General features: G+C 37.8%; 1 protein-coding gene across 2 annotated transcripts in view; it reads right to left on the bottom strand.

Moving 5' to 3' along the window:
• Positions 1-13832, bottom strand: part of ULK4 (unc-51 like kinase 4) — a gene marked incomplete at its 5' end in the record, with an annotated part of 374670 nt that overhangs the window by 177396 nt on the left and 183442 nt on the right. For both annotated transcript variants that reach the window (XM_084248396.1, XM_084248397.1), the window contains one exon: positions 13492-13597. In XM_084248396.1, coding sequence (XP_084104522.1) covers positions 13492-13597 — 106 coding nt within the window. The remainder of the gene's footprint in view (positions 1-13491; positions 13598-13832) is intronic.

The raw sequence follows: 13832 nt of genomic DNA, 5'->3' as shown, positions 1-13832 counted from the left end.
GGATCATTAAAGAAATTAAGCCAAGACAGTCAGCGAGCCACATTGGGCTCCTTCATCAGGAAAGACTAATGTGCTTATTTTGGTGGTAATGACCAGGGTCCCCAAAGGCATTAAATGATAAGCAGGACTTCCAAACTAAATAGAAGAACCCAACTTGGTGGGGGTCTGCTGGAGTTATCCCAAGTTAGGCAATTTGTTAATGTGAACTTTTCACAGTCCAGCTTAGAGCTGAGCCCCAGGCAATCTATAAACAAGAGTGAAAATATTACACGATTTTTGTCTTAATTCACTGAGTTGTGGAATGGTTTATAATCCAACCGCAGTCAATAGAACTTGAAAATAAACACACACTAAGAATGGGTAGGTATAACTGAATGAATTCTCAATGATAAAGTAAGATGAATGTTAAAATCAAGTATTTCAACAAAGATGCTAACAAGGGATAATACAAACAGCTACACAGAGTGGCAAGGAAATAAATGTATCTCTCATTGATAGCTGAAAAAAATCGATTAAGTATTTCTGGCATCTTATAAGATACCATAAAACCCCAGTTGTAATGCAACGATCATCTAAATTTCACTTGCATTTTCTTCCTTCTAAGAGGAAAGTGAAATAAGTGTCTGAGTAGTTGCTGAGGAAAACCAGAATCAAACAGGGTGGAAAATGGAGAGAAGCCAATTTCAGCTGAATATAAAGAAATGCTTTCTAACAACTAGTTTTTCAAAGGGGGGTAAGAAGAGGAGGGAAGGCAGAGAGTATTGTTTTGTAAGAAAAAAAAAGCCTTTAATAGCTCCAGGCAACAGCCTATGAGAGACCCCAGGCCTGGCTGGGAGCTGGGTTTCTACCATGATTTCTAAAATGGGTTCTCTTTAGTCTCACCAGGGAAGCTCCTCAGACCAACTCTCAGTGCCTGATTCAGAAACCACTTGTGTAGTCTACAAGTTAGCCAAGATAAAGCTAGCTAGCTAGTTGGTAATTACTAGCCAACTACATAATCCTCCTTTAAAACTTAACTGCAAACGTTTCCAAATGATTTTAATGCTTTCAATAGCTTTTGTCAAAAGTTGCCCCTGTGCACCCTGAATGCACTGGTCATGTTTGCCAATTCTTCCTCCTGCGCCTTCCCACATTGCTCTGCGCAGCCACACTGGCCTCCCTGTTCTGAATGAGAAGCCACACATGCTCTCACCTTGATCTTGTACTTGCTCTTCTCTCTGCCCGCCACTATCTGCATGGCTTGCTTCTTCACTGACTTCAAGCTTTTTCTTAAACAATCACCTTGACAGGGACACCTTCCCTGCCTCCCCCTGCAAGGTTTCAACCCCACGCACAGCCAGACACTTCATCTCCCTTTTTTCTTTTCCCTCAGTATTGCTCATCAGGTAATATCTAATGCTCTACCATAAATCCTTGCCCATTTACTTTGTCATTATTTGCCGAAAGGCCAAATGATGAGGTTAGCAAACTACCTATTTTTTTAAATAAATGTTTATTGAAAGGGTGGGGGAGGGAGGCAGATGGGGTATGGGCACAGGTAGTTTGGTGGAGGGTGAAAGGAAAGGAAAAAGAAATATTTATGGCAAACACAGCCACACTCAATCATTCATGTAGTATCTACGGAGCTGCGTAGCTGCACCAGAGGCTGTGGCCCACAAAGCCTAAAATAACATCAGGCCTTTCACAACAGTTTACTGACCCTTAGTTTACCAGCGAGGAAGTCTTCTGAAGTCCTGTTCTAAATTTTTGGGTAACTGCAGGCTGAAGATGGCCATATATTCTTCACAGTTCTTGTCATAAAAAGGTAAAGCCTATCTTTCCAGACCTCTAGGCAGGCTGGCTTAGTGATCTCCTTCAATGAAAACAGTGTGTCGGCCACCACATGAGATTTCCAAGCCTCAGCACCAAGGCGCCTTGCAGCACCCCTCAGGCTGCTGTTGAATGCTGCTACCATGGGAAAAAGCTGGAGGGAGCCTCCCTGAGGATGAACACCCCCAGCCCACTGAGGTGCCCCACATGGGAGCTTGGCTGACACCAGTCAAGCCCAGCCCAGTCAGCCAATCCACAGAAGAGTGAACAAGTGCCCATTCACTTAGCTTTGGGGTGGTTTATTATCTAGCAAAGGCAAATTGGTACCATATGATTATTTATGATTTTTAGATTAAACCCTTAGGGCAAATGTTCCACATTTTCTTCGTGTATCTTCATATCACTTTCTATGTAATTTTGTTATTGTTCAATCACAGCTTAGTAACTAAATTTTGCAATATGTTGACTTGTAAAGATTGAAGATCAGTTTGAGGGTTTTTTTTCCCCTGTGGGTTACTATTCAACAGGGATTGACAAACCATGGCTAGCGGACTGGCTACCCAGTTTTATAAAGAAAATTTTATAGGAACAAGATCATGCCCATCCTTTTATGGGTTCCCTATGGCATTCTGTCACATGGTCTATCACTTTGAACTTCATCTTATACTTGAGGCAAGTGCTCTTAGAGATTGTCATTTTCTCTTTATTGCCTTTCAATATACATAGTAGGAATATATGAGAGATTCACCGGTTTTCTACAAAGTAGTTCTTCCCATCAGGAGACTGGCGCTTCTCATCTTTCAAGGAAGAAACCTCAGCGCCCAGGTAGCTCCCTATGCCCTTTGGGAGTGTGGAGAAGGAACGGCAAAGACCAAATGGCCTACAAGTCTAAAATATTTATTACCTGATCCTTTACAGGAAAATTTTGCCAACCCCTATTATGCAATAGTTATAATAATATTCTCAATGCTATTCATAAAGGTAAATGAATCTGAAGGAGCTATCAAGTATGTTTGCAAGCAACTCTCATAATGATTTTCTGGTCTCTTGCGTAAACACAGATTTAGGTAGCTTTGTAACAAACCTAGTAAGAAATGAGCATTTTGATTTCTGACACCATTAGCAATGGGGACACATATAAATCCTTTAAATGCTTGTTTGGAGGTGTTGCTGTTTTTCGGCTGCTGCAGTGTGTCATGCAAATCCATTTTTCTGACAGCTCTGCTGGTAAACCGAAGCTGGAATTAATATCCATTATCAAAAGGTCATTGCACCGGGATGAGCCAGCAGCCACTTTTAAAATGTTAATAACTCTGATATTTTTCAAACATAAACAAAAGCTCTCACACGTTGTTTTATAACTCCTTCCCTAAACGTGTAATTTTAAAAATGAAAATGTTTAAGCAGGACGCCTGAGTTACATAACATAGCTGCGTAGTGCTAAAGTCAAGGTCTCTGCTTCTCAGTCTGTCCACCGGGCAGTTTGCCTCCCACCCTTTGTTACATAGTTTGCCTCCCACCCTTTGTTAAATCTAAACAACATTATCTTATGAACTGCTAAGGAAAAAGATTCCATTTTGTCACATGGTCAATCTATCACTTTGAACTTCACCTTACACTTGAGGCAAGTGCTCTTAGAGACTGTCATTTTCTCTTTATTGCCTTTCAATATATATCAACAGGAAAATATGAGAGAAATTCCCTGGTTTTGTTTTTCTACAAAGTAGCTCCACCAGAGGCTGTGGCCCACAAAGCCTAAAATAACATCAGGCCTTTCACAACAGTTTACTGACCCTTAGTGTACCAGCCAGTGTACTGGCACTTCCCGAAGAACCCTCCGTGGCCATTTTGCTCCCTAAGCTCTGTGACCTCAGAGCACCGTTGCAGGAGGCAGCACTCCCTAGGTCCCTGGATTTACTTCTGAGGCACACAGGCCCATTCTGCAAGGTTCAACATGCTCATGCAGCAACATAACTACTTCAGAACACGACAGGAGAGGTCTGGTGATGGGATGAGTCCATCAATGGGAAGGGGCAAAAAACGAGTGTGCCTTGGCATTCAAACTACTGCTCTCTCACTGTTGGGTGTGGCCTGAGGATAGAAGTCAGCTTGACTCTGGCCTGAAACAGTGCTGTGGTGAAGCACTTAGAGGCAGAAGCAATCACTCTACTTTATCTAAATTATAGTTCGTTTAAATTAGGGTCATTTTTAAAGTACCAGTGTTAGACATAACTTTGGATATTTAGAATAGGGAATTTAATTCTCTATGAAATATAATATATAAAATAATGATTGAGTCAGAATTGAGCCAAAAGAAAGATTAATAAGACATCAATCAACCTCACCACAAACTTTTAAGCCCATACTGTGGCAGGCTATCATGTGGTCATGCTCCACTGAGTCTTAATACCTTCTGGGTTTGAAAGTACCCATCAGACCTTCACCCACCTTTGCAAAAATCAACCTACACATTTAGCAGCCAAGGAGTTTTGGAAAGCAGCAGAGTATGACGGCTCTGGAGACTGGGATCAGACCACTCTGCAGGTCACATGGGTTCCCCATCCTTTTTCTCTAACCTCCACCAGCAGGGCCCAGAAAGGAGTTCCCACTCTCTACATACTCCTGGAAATTCATCTACTCTTCCTCACTGCACCACACCGCACCAACCGTCCCAGCTCATCATGCCCATTGTCTCCACTGCCTCAGTAGCTGAGGACTCTAAGGTCATTCCCAACCTCCTACATTCTAAACCAAGGGGATTCACACATTTGCTTTCAGAGGTCACATCCTACCCTTTCCCAAGCTCTGACTCCCTTCCACTGTGGCACTGGGATCTTAGGGTTATCAGCAAAATTGCTCAAGTTCTTATCTATGTACATTTTACCTGCCTATTCTCTCTGAAGCCAGCCTCTTTAAGACTCTAGTCTCCTTCAGCAGGCTCTTTATGGACATGTCTACATTCCAACAAACATTCATTTGCAAAAGCAAGGAACCACTTGGCTATGGTTAACTGAATCTCAGACCAACAGTTTGTATCACCTGCTTCCTTTTCCCCAATTACCATCATCCACAGGCCACTAAATCACTCCCTCTGTTTCCTGAGCTCAGTGTCACCTAACACAACTCTTGCTGTAATTATTTTTGTGACGTCCACTTCACTCCACCTGGAACCTGGAATAGGATTAGGTATTATGAGAAATGAAGTTTAGAGAGTTGGGGACATGGGATTGGCCCATAAGAACATAAGATTATGAATGTAAAATGGCCCCTGTGAAAATTAGCTCACTGGACACTTAAGCTTCGTGGCAAACCCACATGTGCTTCTTATGATGTTCTGACTCTAACCACAACACAACTATACATTAGCCACCATCATCACTTCATAGCCAATCTTTCCATTCCTACATTGTCAATGCCCTAAGCTCCTGTTTTCAGGAATTTGTCCTTTATCCAGCATAGGCCATATAACCCTATGCTTTTATGGACCAAGACTGCAAACTCTATAATCTCAATTTCAGGCATCTGATTGCCCGTCACGCTCTTGTCTAGCCAACAGGGCTACAAAGAATCTTAATGATATGCCAAGCTGAAGAAAATAATGTATAGAAGTGATTCATGGGTGGGTTTTTGTTTAATGGAATGAATATCAATAAGATCTACAGGAAACCAACAAAATTCGTGCTAGACTTGTAATGTCAGACACACCACCAACCTAGGTTTTTAAAAAGGCATATATAATTCTTTTTCATGATAAAAAGATTTTAGTGCCCCCCAAACATCTATGGAAATCAGGCTGAAAAAACTGCTCAGCTAAAGATATGGGCCATTCTCACAGAAAAAGAACCATTCAGATGATTCCATGATTTGCCTTTCTAAAAGTTTCATCTAAGTGACCTACATACAGTTATTCAGTAGCAATGACCTGTCTGTAAATTAGCTGATTCTTTGTTTCAGCTACTTCAAATCCTCTGTTGAACCCCTCCAGTGAATTTTTCATTTCAGTTAGTGTGTGCTTCAACTTCAGAATTTCCATTTGGTTCTCTTTTAAAATTGTGCTTTATTCACACATACTCTATTTGATAAGGTATCACTTTTACACTGTCATTTTTAATTCTTCAGACTTTCCTATAATTCTTTGTATGTATTCATAACAGCTGGTTTTATTTCAACTACTCAATAACTAGTAAATTCAACCAGTAAATCCAACATATGGGTATCCTCTGAAAGAGTGTTATTTGTTTGTGGTAATGTTGGTTTACAAGGAGTACAGATTCACACCTCTTCAAATGTATGCTCCCACATTACCTCAACCACCAAAGTACCAATTACCTTCCAGCAAGTCCTCGGACCTCCTCCACACTTTGTTCCTACTCTACTCCCCACCCCCCAGCATCCTCAATTCTGGATTCAGAATCCAAGGATTTGTTTTTAATCTGTCCTTTCACATTGTCCTTTATATTCCACATGAGTGAAACCACCAGTAGTTGTCTTTCTCCTTCTGACTTATTTTGCTTAGAATAATCCTCCCAGTTCTAGCCATGTTTTCACAAATGGAAATACATCATCTTTTTTATAGTTGAGTAGTATTCCAATGTATATACACATACTACATTTTATTTATGTGAAACAGTTTCTATTGACTGTCTTCTTCCACTTGTATGCATGGTCCATTCATTCCTGTTTTGGACATGTTTGTAATTGTCAACTGAAAACTTTAATGTGTGGACTTTGGAAATCAGAACCCTATCTCTCTCCTCTCCCCACCACCCCTCTCTCCCTACACATACATTCTCTCAAAGGTTTTCAGTTATTGTTGTGTTGTTGTTGTTAGGTTAATGACTTTGTTGTGCTAATTCTGTTAAGTCTATTTCCTGTAGTGTCTGGACACAGAGTGTCCTAGTAGCCAACCAATGACTGGCCAGAAATTTCCCTAGATACCTTGAATCAGTAAGTTTTCCACCCTTTGCCAAAGGGCTGTGTGTGTGAATGTTAAAGAACACTTTCAAGAATCAGGCAGCTTACAGCTCTGCCCTGGTGTTTACCATCAACCAGAGTACCTGTTTCTTCCTGGCATTCATCTTGAATAAACACTTGAATAAAACTTCTTGTACTGTTGCAAGTTTTCATTAATTTCATCATTTCCAAAGCTCACAAAGTTTAATGCCAAAATGTTTTCCAGTTTTTTGTTGTTTATAACGGAAGGGCAGTTTTATGGAGGTCTTCATTCTAACATTCTGGAAGCCTGCCTAGTCAGCTTTCTTTTAAGGAATTTCAGAGAGAAGGAAAAGCTATTCTTTTATATTTAAGCACATATTTACCTTTCTTCTGTATTTGGTTTCACTCAATAGATTTGAGTTTGAGCTTTAATCTGCTATCACTTCCCTTTTGCCTGAAAAGTTTATCATTTATTCTAAGGCAGGTCTGCTGATGACAAATTGCCAGTTTACCTCACTCCCATTTTTAAAGGATATTTTCACTGAATATAAACATCTAGATTGGCAAATTTTATTCCTTCAACACTTCAGAGATGTTTTTCTGTGCTTCTGGCATCCACTGTTTGTGACAGGAGATCAGTCACCATGTATACTTTTCACTGCCTCTATGTGATCTGTCATTTTTCTCTTGATACTCTCCAGACCTTATTTTTGACTTTCAGAAGCTTGACTATTATGTGCCTAGGTGATTTCTGCTTGTTTACTTTTTTATCTTGCTAGGGATTTTCTCAGCTTCTTAGACCAATAGGCAAACACTTCCACCAAATTTAGGACTATCATAGCCACTACTCTGTTCTGGTCCATTTTCTCTCTGCTGTTTCTGGGATTTCAATTACACATATATTAGAATAATTACTGTCCCACAGACCACTGATGATAATTTTTAAAAATCTGTTTTCTCTTCATCCTTCAGGTGGGAAAATTTTTATTAACTGATTCTTCGGCAGTTTTTACTCTGCTGTTAAGCCCAGCAAGGAATTCTCATTGCACTAGTGAAATTCCCTTTCTCTTTCCACATTGTATTCCTTCACTCTTTTTGACCTGGATACATTTGTCATAGTTGTTTTAAAAGCCTCATGTTATTCTTGAGTCTCATATACTGTGACATTTTCTTATTGTTATAAATCACATTTTCTAACTGCTCTTTCACGTCTACTAAACTTTCGTTGTATATTACTCATTGCGGATAATATGTTGTAAAGAGTCTGGATTGTATTGTCATTTCTTAAGTAGTCTTTTTGCTTGGGCAGGTCATTAAAGACCCTTCAAATACTTTAATTTCCCTAGAGCTTAGTTGTGGCCATTTTAAAGTTAAGTTTATATTGTTCCAATTCTTAGTTACAGGGCTTAGCTTTTACTTTAAGACAAGGTTTATTAAAATTTAAGGCAGGTCTAGAGGAGGCCTTAACTTTAGGCTGGTATAACTTTACCCAGGGCAAAGCAAGGCATCTCTACTGATATGGCTGGAGTTCCTCTATCTACCATCACTGAATGATTTGTACTATTTCAATTCAGCCCTGAGCCTTGCTGCATCTGTGCTATCCTTTGCTAGGTGCAACACAATCTTGCTCTATGCATGTGGAAACCAGCCCTCACAAGGACCTGCAGGAACCTCTATATAGGCTCTTAGGCCCTATCTTTTTTTGCATCTCTTCTATTATATTCTTTCCAGACATGTTACCAGTTCACATCGCTGAACAATGAATTCATCCTCCCCGGCTCAGCAAGACCCTACGTTCCCCTTGGATCCTGCTTACCTTCTAGGCAAAATATTCAACTGTTTCCTTTCTCTCAAGGATCATAGTCCTATGACTAAGAACAAATTGCTTCACATATTTGGTTGAGTTTTACCATTGTTTGCAGTGGGAGAAATTTTAGTATCAGTCACTGTAACTGGAGAAAGCCAACAAGGACGTTTTCAAAAGCATGTTATAAAACATGAAAACTTTCCATGTAATACGTACATGAAAATCTCAATTCTAAAAAATAGAAATAGCACTGCCAATGTTTACTGATCACTGTGCAATAAAACTATAAGAAGTGACAAACCTAATATATTCTTAAAAATTCTTGGTTCAATGAAGAAACATAAAGCAAAATGGTAATATTTTTAGAAACCAAAAGCGATGAAAACACCACAGATCAATTGTATTTTATTAATACAGCTTTTAAACTTGTATTGATAAAAAAAAGGTAAAGTGAATTAAGTATTTTACTCAAAAACCTAGAAAAGGAGTGATAAAACAAACTTGACAAAAGAATAAGAAATGAATTAAGAGATAAAAGCAGAAATTGATTTTTTTAACTAGGACAAAAAAGCAAATTCCCTAAAAGTGGTCTAAAAATATACACACATTAGGAAAACCATATCATTAGTACTAGCATAAACACTAGAAGGGGTAATGGAATGGTAGCTTACAAAACCTAGAGAAGAGAATTATGAGAAGTTATTTGGTCCAACTCTATGACAATAGATTTCAAAGTGTCTATAAAATGAAAACTTTCTAGGAAAATGTATTTTACTAAAATGTATTCCATATAAGACGAAAAATGTAAAAAAGATTTATCACCATTGTAGAAACAGAAAACTGTGTCAGAGTTACCGTTACTATCCTATCTACGAGAAACAGTGTCATGAGCTTCAAAGGGAATTCCACCAAACTTCTGACTAGGAGGAGATGATGTCAATGATACCCTAGCTGTTTCAGACACAGACAAAGAAAACTAACTTTTTTTTTTTAAGAAACAATCTAGAATTAACACCATAATCTAGCAAAGAATGTGTTCCCCCCTATTCAAAAATAACTATAGGAAAAATAATCACACTTGTGAATGGCAAAAGAAAATCCTGAGTAAAATATTAGCAAAAAGCTTAATTAGTATAACTAGATAGTATAATTAAGTGTAGTTACCAACTCAACCACTAGAATGATTTGACATTAGGTAATGAAGTATAATAAATTACATGAATAGATTTAAGGGAAAAAAATCACTTGATCATTTTCATAGACACCAGAAACATTTGACAAATGACTTTACTTATTATAAAAGATAAAATTAAAATAGATGGGTAGTTCCTTAACCAGAAAAAAATTGTGAGGCAATACCAAATGGCCTTTATCTCATCACATTATCTTTGAATCTTGTAATTGGACAAAAAGGAAAAACTAGAATCATAAAAATTGAAAAAAAAAAAACCACTATTTGCAATTGTTATTATCAACTGAAAAACTAACAACCACTTAAAAACCTATTACCAAAAAAATACAAAGTTAATAAAGAGAAGAACTTTTAAACACACAATAAAAAATAACTGGAGGCTATATTGGCAAAAAATTCCTCATTTCTAAAAGCAAGCAAAAGAACTGAAACACCTGAGAAGAGATGAACTCTACAAGAAATGCACATGGCCTATATAAAGAAAACCATGAAAGAACAAATAAATTCTTGAACAAATAGGAAAATGTGTTATCTGAAAGCAAGCAATCGCTTGTGCCTTAGTACCAGTGTAAACTGGTGCCTCACTATCTATGAATTTTACAAATGCATATATCCTTTGATCCAGCAGTTCTAGTGCTAGAAATTTAGGCCATGAATCCCGCTCCATGTGAACATGTAGGGTAATTCATAGCAGAACGGTCTGTAACAGCAAAAGACTGGAGTTAAGTCCTATCCATTACAGCACTGGTTAATTATGCCATATCCATAACATAACATAATCCATCGGATGCTGAAGTTTGGGGGTGGAGCAGGGAAGATTACATGAAAATTGTGAAAAGGTATAAACATGCAACTATAAGATAAAGTACCAAGGATGTAAGTTACAACAAGATGAATATAGTTACCCCTACTATATGTTACATTTGAAAATTGTTAAGAAAACAGGCCTTAAGAGTTCTTAAATAATTTTTCTTTCATTTTTTTGTATCTATGTAAGATAAATGTTAACTAAACTTACTGTACTCTAAACCTTAAACTTGACACTGTGCTATATGTCACTTGTATTTCAAAAAAGTGAAAAAATAAATGATGATCTCTGTGTAGTAAAGCTACTCAACTGTTAGAAGTATTTATTATTGTTGGGAATGCAAATCCTTCTTGGAGTAAGAAAAAAATATCACCAGACTAGTGATTTATTTTATTCAGTGACTGATTTTACCCACATTCTTATTTTTATGAATAATTCAAATGAAAGCTTTTATTTTTAATTTAAAGGTAGAGCATACACATGACTTAAAAGTATAACCTTTTAATCTATAGATCTCAATGTAAGCCCAAAATCTCACCCAGTTATTTCATAAATATTGACAAACTGATTCCAAAGTTTCTATGAAAAGGTAGACCCAGAATAGCAAACACAATTTGAAGGAGAGGAACAAAATTGGAGGACTGATGCTATCTTACTTCAAGACTTACTATAAACCCACCGTAAGCAAGAGTGTGGTATTGGCAGAACAGATCAATGGACAGAATAAAGAGCCCAGAACTAGACTCACATAAATATAGTCCACTTGACAAAGGAACAAAGGCAATAAATGAAGCAAAAATAAACTCTTCAACAAATGGTGTTAGAACTGGTTATCAGCATGCAGAAAAAAAAGAAAGGGAGGGAGGGTGGGAGTGAGGAAGGAATTCAGCGACAGAACTTATGCCTTCACAAAACTCAAAATGGATCATGAACCTAATAGTAACATACAAACTGTAAACTCCTAGAAGATAACAGGAGCAAACCCAGATGACTTTGGGTACGGTGATACCTTTTTAGATATAACAGAATCTATGAAAGAATAATCTGGACTTCAGCAACGTGGGTGGAGCTAGAAGGGATTATGCTCAGTGAAATCAGCCAGAAGGAAAAAGAAAAATATCGGATGGTTTCACTTATAGCAGGAATATAGGGGAACCAAATAAGACATCAGTGTAAACAATAATAACAGTACAAAACACAGCAAAGCAAAAACAGACAATTATAAATCAGAGACATCCTGCAGGGGAGGAGGAGGGAGAGGGAGCAGAGGGAGGGAGGGAGGAGAACAGGGGACTGAGGTGATGGTGCATGGGTGCCTTGGGGAAGGAAACTCTATGGGGACTACACCTGAGGGGGTGGGGGGAAGCAAATATTGTTTAAAAATGAACAATGATGTAAAAAATTTAAAAATTTAAAAAAATTAAAACTTGTTTTTGCAAAGGAGAAGACCAGGAGAATTAGAAAACAAGCCACAGACTAGAAGAAAATATTTGCAAAATACACATTTGATAAAATATCTGAATATACAAAGAACTCTTAAAACTCAACTATAAGAAAACAAGAACCCATTTTAAGAACCCATTTAAGAAATGGGCCAAAAACCTTGAGAGACAATCAACAGAGAAGATATACAGACGGCAGACAAGCAATGAGAAAATCACGCATGTCACATGTCATGGGGGAAATGCAAATTAAAACAATTAGACATCGCCTCACACTTACTAGAATTACCAAAATTCAAACACCTGACAATACCAAATGCTGGTGAGGATGTTGAGCAACAGAAACTCTCATATTTGACTGGTGGAAATGCAAAATGGTACTGCCACTTTGGAAGACAGTGTGGTTATCTCTTACATAACTAAACAATTAGCAAGAGTAGCAATCAAATTCCTCAGTATTTACCCAAAAAGAGTTCAAATATTTATGCGCATGCAAACCTGGATGTTCGCAATGGATCTATTCAGTTGCCAAAACTTGGAAATAACCAAGATGTACTCCAGTAGGTGAATGGATAAACTAGGACACTCCGACAGTATATTATTATTAAGTGCTAAAAAGAAAAGAGGTATGAAAAGAGAGGAAGTAAGAAACGCCAATCTTAGAAGGCAACATACCACATGATTCCGACTGTAAGACATTCTGGAAAGAGCAAAATCAGGAAGACAGTGAAAACTTCAGCAGTTCTCAGGCAGGTGTGGATGCGTAGGGCGTGGGCATTAAATAGCAAAAGTGCAGAGGAATTTTAGGGCAGTGAAAATACTCTGTATGGTACAGAGTATTTGTACCATACTAAACTGATCTGGAAGTCACTATACATTTGTTTAGACCCAGAATGTTTAACACAACGAATGAAGGAAGTAGACTTTTGTTTACCCTGCAGTGAACTGTGTAGACTTTGGTTCCCCTTTGGTTAAAAATGTCCATTTTGGTGAGCAATGTTGACAACGAGGGGGGTTAAGTGTGTGTGTGGCAGAGGTTATATGGAAAATCTCTGTAGCTCTCTCAATTTTGTTTGAAATCCGAAACTGTTCTGAAATGTAATCTCAAAAATTATAGTATTTCAGAAATGTGTAAAATATAAAGTCACAATCAACCCATCTACTCTCATTTTCCAAGATGCTTTTGACCATGTTTGTTTTTCTTTTGATTGGCAGTGATAAGTCTAAATACCATGCTTAAACATCTACTTCTTGGTTTATCATCTTTAAGTAGTAGATACTGATTTTGTGCCATGAAAGAGAATGAATTAACTTAAAGAAACTATTATGATCTAAACACACTTCGATTTTTGCTGGGAATATTATTTATAGATCCTAGACTTCTATTTCAATTGATCAACTTTAACTAGTACTTCTTGACTCTTTACTATGTAAGATGAGATTTACAAAAAGGCAAACATTCAATGGAATCAAAGATTTAATTCTAAAAAACATTTACCTTGTTCATAAAGTAGCTTCATATTCGAGTCTTTGCAGGCAACCAGATTATTGAGCAATGCAATCACACTTTGCATGGTGTTACCCAGAATGTTCTCCCGATGTGCCTGGAATAGATCATAATTTCCATTGTAACTATATAGAGATACAATTACATCATGATAAAGACAAATGATCAAATGACCTCCATTCCCTCACTTTTTGCAAATGGCAAAAGGACTATCTTTTTGCAATGTAATGAAGCAGATCCTTCTTTGTTATCACACTCCCCAGAGTCCACATTTGGAAGTGAGTTCGTTTACACACACACACACACACACACACACACACACAACTTAAAGA

Source organism: Talpa europaea (assembly GCF_964194135.1).
Source record: "Talpa europaea genome assembly, chromosome: 11".
In the NCBI taxonomy this organism is placed as follows: domain Eukaryota; kingdom Metazoa; phylum Chordata; class Mammalia; order Eulipotyphla; family Talpidae; genus Talpa; species Talpa europaea.
The sequence above is the reverse complement of the archived record's forward strand: the minus strand, read 5'-3'. Positions and strand labels throughout refer to the sequence as shown.